The sequence below is a fragment of the Camellia sinensis genome, chromosome 5 (genome assembly GCF_055761805.1).
Source record: "Camellia sinensis isolate YWXY chromosome 5, ASM5576180v1, whole genome shotgun sequence".
NCBI lineage: Eukaryota > Viridiplantae > Streptophyta > Magnoliopsida > Ericales > Theaceae > Camellia > Camellia sinensis.
Genome location: NC_138965.1, coordinates 150910613 through 150920086, shown reverse-complemented (window position 1 = coordinate 150920086; position 9474 = coordinate 150910613). Strand labels below are relative to the sequence as shown.

At 30.8% G+C, this 9474-nt stretch overlaps 1 protein-coding gene across 2 annotated transcripts; it reads left to right on the top strand.

The window, feature by feature from the left end:
- The first annotated feature begins 4868 nt into the window (after positions 1–4868).
- On the top strand, positions 4869–9212 carry LOC114318405 (uncharacterized). Of its 2 annotated transcripts, none has more exons than XM_082870149.1 (6): positions 4869–5132; positions 5226–5268; positions 5370–5450; positions 6648–6843; positions 7809–8076; positions 8854–9212. In XM_082870149.1, the coding sequence occupies exons 1-6, from the start codon at positions 5076–5078 to the stop codon at positions 9058–9060; spliced, it is 852 nt and encodes a 283-aa protein (XP_082726275.1). In that variant the 5' UTR covers positions 4869–5075; the 3' UTR covers positions 9061–9212. The 2 variants fall into 2 exon arrangements, with proteins under 2 accessions (XP_082726275.1, XP_082726276.1); XM_082870150.1 differs by having other exon boundaries at positions 4889–5114.
- The last annotated feature ends 262 nt before the right edge of the window (positions 9213–9474 follow it).

Below are 9474 nucleotides of genomic sequence, written 5' to 3'. Positions count from 1 at the left end.
AATGAAATAACAATTGTTGTAATGACATGTATCAATTTTGATATTAATTGATACTAATTATATTAACTTTCATTATTGAAACAATTTTTTTAAAAAAATTAAGACTAAAGAAAATTAAAAAATAACAATTTTTATATCTTATAAGGGCAAAAAGGACATTACACGGTAAAAAATTATTTTACAGCTTAAATCAATAATTCCATAGCTGTACCAAACAGGTTAATAGCTTATATTTAAATCTATAATCTGTTAAGCAATAATCTATAATTACTTTCCCACAGTTACATCAAACTGGGCCAATATTAGTAAGAATTGTGTGAAAATTACAAAGCTTTCACTTGCACAATTTCTAATTACTTTTTTTTGGTTTCCATTTGTATGATATTCTTCTTTCTTTTAAACTTAATTTAAGATGACAGATTTAAGAGATCATTTGATATAAAATTTTATTAGTACAAAAAAAAGGGGGTTTGACAAACAAAAAGTGTTTCTTACTTCAATTTCTCTATTTTTGTTAAGACAAGATATTAATCAAAATATCTCTCTCATAATAACAGTGTTGTTTAACTCTTTATACTACATCAACTACAATTACAAAAATTGCTTCAAAATTTTAAAATTTAATTAACTTTTAATATAAATATTAATTTTCAATAAAATCCGCCTTTTTTGAAATCCTTTGGACGACGATCTATCAAGTAAGATCTACGATCAATATGAAATATTAAAAAAAATAATAATATTCACCAAGTTTACAGTGAAATTTTACTAGTTTTAATATAGTGAAATTATCAACTAACGGTTAAAACTTGTAAAGATGAACACAAATTACAAAAGAATGTTGCTAGTAGCACCCCATCAATTATTTTATACCCCTCATTTATTTGGACCCCCAATTATAAATTTTAAAGTCCTTCAAATTTCTTTTATTCCCTCAAATAATACCAAAATTATCCTTATGAAAATATTCTACCTATTCAATTGAATGCACACCCCCACATCCCAAAAAACCTCTCTCCCAAAAATCTAACAAAACCCGTGAAGGTGATTACTATTTCATCTCCACATAATTGTTGATTACTGTTTCATCTTCACATAATTGTTCATGACCTTATGGTGAGAAAATAAATATAGGGTTTTTAATCTTCAATCCTTAGAATGTATTAGCAAGAATTTGGGTTAGGATTTTTGTACTTGAAAAAGAAGAAGAATAGCCAACCATGATTACTGTCAATTGCCCTGACAAGATTGCCTTGGGTTGTGATATCTGTCGCCTCATTCTTTTCTTCGGTTTGATCATTGTTAGAGTTAGTTATCTGTTCCCGAACAAATAAGAAATGTTCGGTTACCTGTTCCTGAACAAATAAACAATGTTTGGGCCTGTGTTCCCGAATTTCAAGCATATGTTGGAGAGTTCAATCCAAAAAAAAATGACGAACTGTTTTTATTATTTTTGTTATTTTTTTCAAAAAACTTATTGTTACAAGGCTAATCTTAGCTGAGAAAACCATCAAACTTATGAATCTCCTCTGAGCTTTTATTTTTATACTTTTTTCATCTTATGGAGTTATGATTGCCAGAAAAATTTTCATTCATTGTCATTGTTAGAGAAGTGTAAATAATTAAATGGTTGCCACCGTTACTGCCAGAATATTGCCGCTAAAGAGTTTTTAAGGTTTTGAGGGTGGATAGATTTTGAAAGTGTGATTTTGGGAAGATGGATGAGTGGTGATGGAGATTGGTGTTCTCACAAATCATAATTCATGATGTAGTGGGTGTGTGGACTTAATTGTGAGACAGGATGTCCCAAGATTACATATTGATGTCCTTTTTAGTAATTTTATTTGGGATTATTATTGTAATAAAAAATAAACTAAAAAATGAAGGGTCTAAATTGTTGGAATGCTAATAGCAGCACTCATTACAAAAACTAGTTCCAAATTTAGAGCTAAAAGGATAAAACTATAATTTTTTTAGATATGGATAAAACTATAAATTTATATATTCTAAAATAGTGGAATTTCATTGTCCAATGGCAATTCTATCATTTCTATCCAACTATTAGAGATTAAAGCTTCGTTTGGCATTAGCTAATATAGTCAATTTTTTTGTATTGAGATTTTTTTTTTGGCCTGGCTTTTTTAGCCACGTTTGGTTTGGATTTTTTGGTTTTTTTATTTTTATTTTTGTGAGAGAAAAAGTATAATGATTATGGGTCAGATGTGATATTTTATCTTATTAGCTTATTTAGCCTATTTAGCTTATTTTGTCATTGTGTATTTTTTTAGCTCCCAAAATGATAACCAAAGCAGGGCTAAGTACAATATAAAAGCTTCAATAGGAATGAAATAATCAAAAGAATAGTATGGTCACGAAGTAGAAAAACAAAAAAATAAATATAAATATAAACATACAAAAGAAAAGATGATTAGACTTGTAAATTACAAATATTTTTTAGTTTGTTTCCTATAAATAAATTCATAACAATATCCCATAAATTAAAATCATACTAAACGATTCATAACCATGCAAATATGTTTCTTAATATATATATATAGGCAAATTAGTTGCACTCTTTTTTGCTTTTTTTTTGTTTTTAAGCCTTAAAATGAACCTTGTTCCATAAGGAAAAATTAGTCTAACATTTCTCCCAACTTTTAGTAATAGGAGAGATTTACAATAATTTTTGTTATAACCTAAGGTCCCTCACCCACACACATACACTCTCTCATTCTCTTTTCTCTCTCTTTTCGCACAAAACCTCTCGCTTTTCCTCTGTTATGTTCTTCTTTCTTTTATTATGTTCTTCTCTGTTGCCCAAAGGCAAGCTTTGGTGGATGGAGGAAGAGAGAAAGGTCGACCGATCGGACGTTGAGCATCTTGAGGACGACAATTGTGGCAATACTGGCGTAGTTGAAAAGGGGGTCTTTGGTGAGTTTGTTAAAGGAATCGATGATGCCATCGATGTGGGATATGGAGATATGGCTCGTGTGGACCTTAAGTTGACTAGGAAGGTGACGAAGTCGTCAATTTTGTCAATAGCACAACTCAAGAAGTCAAAACTAGGGTCGAGGTTAGCAATAGTTGCGAGTGCGAATGGCTTGCAGAGGTGAATATAGGCTTGAGTTCAGTAAGAAGGGTTGTAGAAGAAGAAGAAGAAGAAGAATAGAGACAAAAGAAAGGTTCTTGCATCTCAAGGTTAATGTTTAGATTGATGACAACATATGGCCATTATTGTGGTGATGATGCTTAGGTAACAACACTAGTCTACATATATCAGTAGACTAGTTCAATTTTCTCTAGGTTTTAATTTTCTTTAATTTGCTCAAAATACAGAGAAAATTGTGAGCAAATCAGAGAAAATTGTTAAAAAACAGGGAAATTTATGAGCAAATCAAAAAAATTCTGTGTAATGAAATTTCTCTAGATCAAAATTTATCTGGATCGAAATTTTTCTAAATCAAAATTTCTTCAAAATATTATATGTATTTTATCCTTTAAAATCTTAATATTAGGAACATTAAAAAAAATTTCCCACTCCATAATGGTTAAAAAGGAAGAGATCTCATATTTGAAACATGTTTTGGTATGACTCTAACTATTTTAAACTTTTGATAAATGAAGTATTACTAATTTGTCCTACTAAAAATAAAAAATATTTTTTTAAAGTTATGTTTTGAGATTAGTTATTTTGATAATATGATTTTAAGTAATTTCTTATAAAATTTATTTAACTTCAAGTTCAAAGTTATGTTTTTAAAACACAATTTTCTTATAAAATTTATTTAACTTCAAGTTCAAAGTTATGTTTTTAAAACACAATTGAAAATCACCAACCACTAAAAATGAGATTCCAAATCACCAAGGTTGCATCAAATCAGCCTCTATTTTAGCAATTGGATTAAAAGTTAAAAAATAACAAAAAAATTAACTTTTAACATAATTCTCAAAATAAGTTGAAATATTAGGCTTTTTTAAAAAGTATTTTTTAAAAAAAATTATTTTAGCCTTCGTTTGGCATATCAAAAAGTCTATTTTTTTTGGTTATTTTAGTTATAAAAAGGCAAAATAGACTAAAAAATCAATAAGATAAAATGTCACATCAAAATCATAGTCATTTCATTTTTTTTTTTTGCAAAAGTTAAAAAAAAAAACAAAAAAAGCCTATTCCAAACCCTAAGTTAAAATAATAAAAAAAAAAATCAAAAAATTAAAAAACCTCTCAAACGAGCCATTAGTTTGACTTGTTGTCTTTATTATTTTTTTTAACATTTAACTTTTTTTTTTAAACAAAAAAAAGTTACTCACCTAACACACAAATCACACCAAATAATAGAGTTAAATTAGCTATCAATTTATCCAACTCCAATGTTCTAAATTATATAACAAAAAAAAGTTACTCACCTAACACACAAATCACACCAAATAATAGAGTTAAATTAGCTATCAATTTATCAAACTCCAATGTTCTAAATTATATATACGTTATTCGATCTTACTTTAATTAATTTAGAATTCTAAAAAATTAAATTAATTTAGATTTCTAAAAAATATTTAATTATATTGGTTCAATTAAAATAAAATATATCGGCATTAGTATATAAAAGAACAACAATACTAAGTGAGCCCCAAAAAACATAATTCAAATGATTCAAAACATCTAAAATGATATTATTTTAAAGGAAAATGCTAGGTGTTATGAAGAATTTTCATGAAAACTGTCATGAAAATCATCTGCACCGTTAGATCAGGTATGTGTCTCATGACCCAACGGTACAAATAATTTTCATGACAATTTTCATAACAATTTTCATGAAACCTAACGGATCCCTATTTTAAATATAAAATAATATTATTTTGCCACATTCAAACCATACCCACGACCTTTGAAATAAGATCATAGGTCTAAAATGCGATTGAAATAAGAAAAAAGAAAAAAAATTAAATGCCAGAGAGAGACAGACAGGATAAATCTATGTCCGAGCAGAAGGTGAGAAGAGAAATGAAAAGCTGGTGTTGGTGGTTTTCATCTTCATCTTCATCAGCGGCAAAAAATCAACAAAGATTTGTGAAAGATGATGTCAGGCAATTACACTACGATTGATAATCAGAAAGTCTCCGGATCTGTACCTGTAATTTCTTGTCAAATTCAATTCAATTTAGCCTCCTCAATCCTCTAGATCTTTGTTTTTTCCTCTCTAACTCTCTCTCTCACAATTTCTCAGGCTGTTTCCGATTCACCAGGTCACGTAGCAGTCAAATTCACAGGTAAAATCCGCGGATTCTGACTCTTGAAGCTCTTTCTGATTAGCAATTTTCGTGTTTTCTTGATTTTCTGAAGCAATTTTTGTTTTTTTTGTTTGTTGTAGATTCGAATCTCCAGACATTTCCTCCTTCAGGAGCGCAGGGGAAGATCTTCGGTGGCTCACGACCTCCTCGCGATGCCGATGGTACTATACTTACAAATGTGCATTTATGCAATTTGGTTTGGTTAAATTGAATTGTTATACTGGTTCTTCATGTATGAGAGGGTGTGCTGTTTGTAACTGTCTGTTTGGATGGGATGATTTGGCAAGAAATGAAGAGAAAGGGATCACTTTTCCTTGTTTAGTTTTATGAATTAGACGAGAAATGGTGAGAAACCGATCTTAGTTCGTATGTCACCATAATAGTGAGAAACAAACTGATTTGTTATGTGATTTTTATAATACTAAGATTGCCAATTAAAATACAAAACAACAAAAAAACACCTCACTCATCATATCATATCCATTTCTCACATGCTATACAAATGGATTTTGTGGTTCGTTCTTGTCAATGCTTTAGGAGCATAGGTTGTAGCAGTAGTTAGGTTTGAGTTATAAGGGGGGTGAGCAACTGAATCTGCTGATTCATGTTGTTTGGGCTCTTTATGAATATAAGGTTATGAAGTTGAAACTAGGAGGGTTTAAGTTGTTTTTGTATTTTTTATTTTCAAGAAATACATGGGTTTCTATTCTTATTTTGTATAATCGGATTGTATGTGGTTACAATTCTTGATACTGAAATTGTGAATACGCTTTGTTCTTTAAATAGTCTTTAGCTAGATGGTGTCAACAATATCCTAATTGCCAACATGGAGGTTAAATTTATCATTTCATTTAAGTCAAGTAATACTAGCGCAGCCATTTGATCACAACTGTATCACTATCTTTGTGGTCTTGAAAGTATCAAGTATGAGGAATGCTTTTGTAGCGTAATTAGGTGCTTCCTTTCTATGGTCTCCAGGAAATTTTAGCAAAGCATAATACTTCTAAACTTCTAATAGATTTAATGAGTTAAAGATGTATTGGGGGAATGTACTTATTAAAAAAAAAAGAATTATCAGTGAGTATTTAGGAAATTTCTTGTTTGTTAAAAAAAGATTTATCTTGGAAGTTGAATCACTCTCGATTAGGCATTTCATAACAAGTCTGAGGTAAGTGCTTTACTTATACATATATAAAGGATTAGTTAAAATAGGAGAGACAACTCGGAGAATTATGTGGATTTTTCATGGCTCCTCCTTTTTTGTTGCATATCATTCCTCGTTTTTCAGTTTATTTATTTATTTTTAATAAAAGAGCAAAAGAATAATATTCTTGTATTTATATACAAAAATGATGCAGATACATTCTCAAAACCCGCATCTGGTTCTGATGAGCCGCAGCAGCAGCAGCAAAGTGGTTGGTTTCAAGTGTTCTCAATTGCTTATTATAGGCCTTACTTCGATGTCGAAACAGCAGATGTTATGGAGAGGATTAAGGATTCACTTTTTCCATTTAAAGGAAGCTTTTCTGAAAAAACTTCTAACAACCCAGATTTGTAAGTTGTTGCTCTGGTAATTTTTTATATTTTATGGACAAGTTTTGAAAGAAGTAATTTCATTTTGAATATTTCCTCTCTAAAGATTTTATTCATGAATATGATTATTGGAATGGAAGTTACTTACCCTTATTGCCAAAAAGATCTTGCTTATTTCCTCAGTAATTGTAGTTGGCAATTGAAATGACATGTTCTGGTCCTCTAATTGTAGTGCCTTTTTCTATGGTGAAGATATATTAGTTAGCTCTATTAACAGCTAGTTGATTCCATGCTTGTATATTATAAATTGTACTGGAAAATCACGCGCTTAGTTAAAAGTGGGGGATATTGTCATTAGCAGCATACTATTTTTTACTTTATACTCATGGTAAGACAAACGTATGGATGTCTTGTATGATTTTTGCCTCAAATTGAGTAACATGGCTGTTTGGATAATAATCAAGTGTCACCTGCGTGTCACCTATAGTGTGAGAATTTAGCAAGCATCTGGGCTTAAAGAGGTATGAGGATTGAATAGCTCAAGTGTGTTTTATTTATCTTGTGTAGTTAAAATCCATAATTAACAATGAGTCATTAATGGAAATGGTAACTATCAGTCAGTGTAATTAAAAAGTACAAGTGTATGAGATTCTAAAGCCATTGTGTAATGTATACTATCAACACCAGTGGCTCCCATTTTCTTAAATGGACCTATACTATTTTATGTAAGCTTAAAGAAAATCACATGTTTAATTGTTAATGTTATCAATTATCACCATGATTATTTGAAATAGTACTAGTGAAATTTATTCTGGTTACGTGCTACACTATTGAGATTTCATGCAATGGAATATATATGTAACTGGCAGTGGCCACACAATGACAGGACAGAACTATGAGTGAGTGCTGTGTCAACAAGTATCAAGATGGATATGCATTTCAGTTCATATGGCCATGTGTTAATATTCCTATGGTTTTCTGTTCAGGTATGGACCATTTTGGATCTGCACAACCTTAACATTTGTGGCAGCTTCGATTGGCACATTTGTTACCTACGTGGCACACAAGCTACAGAAAAAAGAATGGAACTATGATGTAAATTTGGTGACTTGGTCCGCTGGTTTGTTCTATGGTTATGTCACTGTTGTTCCTGTTGGATTGTATATAATCCTCAAATACTCCTCCGTCCCTTCTGGCCTCGTTCAGCTGTTCTGCCTCTATGGCTACTCTCTGTTTATCTTCATTCCCGCTTTGGTAAGGTTTATCACTCTCAGTTTTTTGCTCTTTGCTCCTTTCAAAACTTGTGTGGTTTACATGCTTATTATGGAAATCAATGATAGAAGGTAGATTTTGGCGGTGTATTATCATTCAAGCTATATCATAAAATCCAAATACTTCAAACTGCAGTTACCATACGAGGCATGTTAGTATGAAATTGGGCAATGCATCCCAGTGAATTTGATGTCTTGAAGCCTGTGTCCATTGATTAAGCCACAAAATAAAAAATATAATTTGTTAACTCAGGATTCAAAAGTTGCCATTAACCACAATTCATGATTTCATACTCAATTGTTACTCTCTATTTATCCTCTATTTTTTTGATTTTAATTATTTCAATTATTTATATTTAATATAACAAATAATACACGTGCATAATGTGTGCCTCAACTTATAATCTTAAGATTTGTCATTAAATTGAGTGTTAGTCATTCATTGTAATACATTTTTAGCTTGCAAATTTCATATGTATGTCCAATGTATTTTCCAATGCACGAGGTGGTATTATTTTGTGTGACGGTACACAACATGCATGCGAGAGAAAGTGAAACACCACCATGGGGTCCCCATAATACAAAATACTCTCTCCCCCATATCTTTTGGAGGCTCGGACAAAATATTCGATGCTTTATGGTCAGAAGTATCTTTTGTAGAAGTCAACATCACATTGTTTAAACATCAAAATTTTCTTGAATTTTAAGATAGGAACTTGTTTGCTTCTTGAAAAAATTCTCACTTCGATTATTGTTGCAGTGTCTATCTGTTGTTCCTTTGGAACTGTTCAGATGGGTGGTTGCTGGTGTAGCAGGGTTCATGTCGGCAACCTTTGTTGCACTCAATCTCCGAAACCGTATTAAGTCTGCCGGTGAAAGGTGGTTCTTGATTGTGACCGGGATCTTTCTGTTGCAGCTGGCTCTATCCATTGTACTAAAGCTTTATTTGTTCACCATCACAGTCTGATAATAATATAGTATATCATTGAGCAGCTTGGACTTTTTACTATAGTTAACATAGAAAGGACTTTCTTGCCCCATGATTTTTTGTCATTTAAACTTCCATAGATGTATTATTCATCATTTAAATCCAATTATATTGATTCATTTTTGGGAATATATACAATTAGATCCTAAATTCATATAATATAGTAATTAGGCATACCTATTTTTTCGTATTTCGGCTTGTGAGCTTTCTAGTTTTTAGTCCTCCGCTCTTTCACTTGAAAGTAGATGTTTATAAAGTAACTTGGTTTACCTATGGAAAACCAAAGTTGAAATAACACTGTTAATGAGAAAGGCAAATTACACTTTTACCCTCACTAATCAACATAAAATAAAGGAAAAACAAGACAAGAAAAACTTTCAGAACACCCTTAGT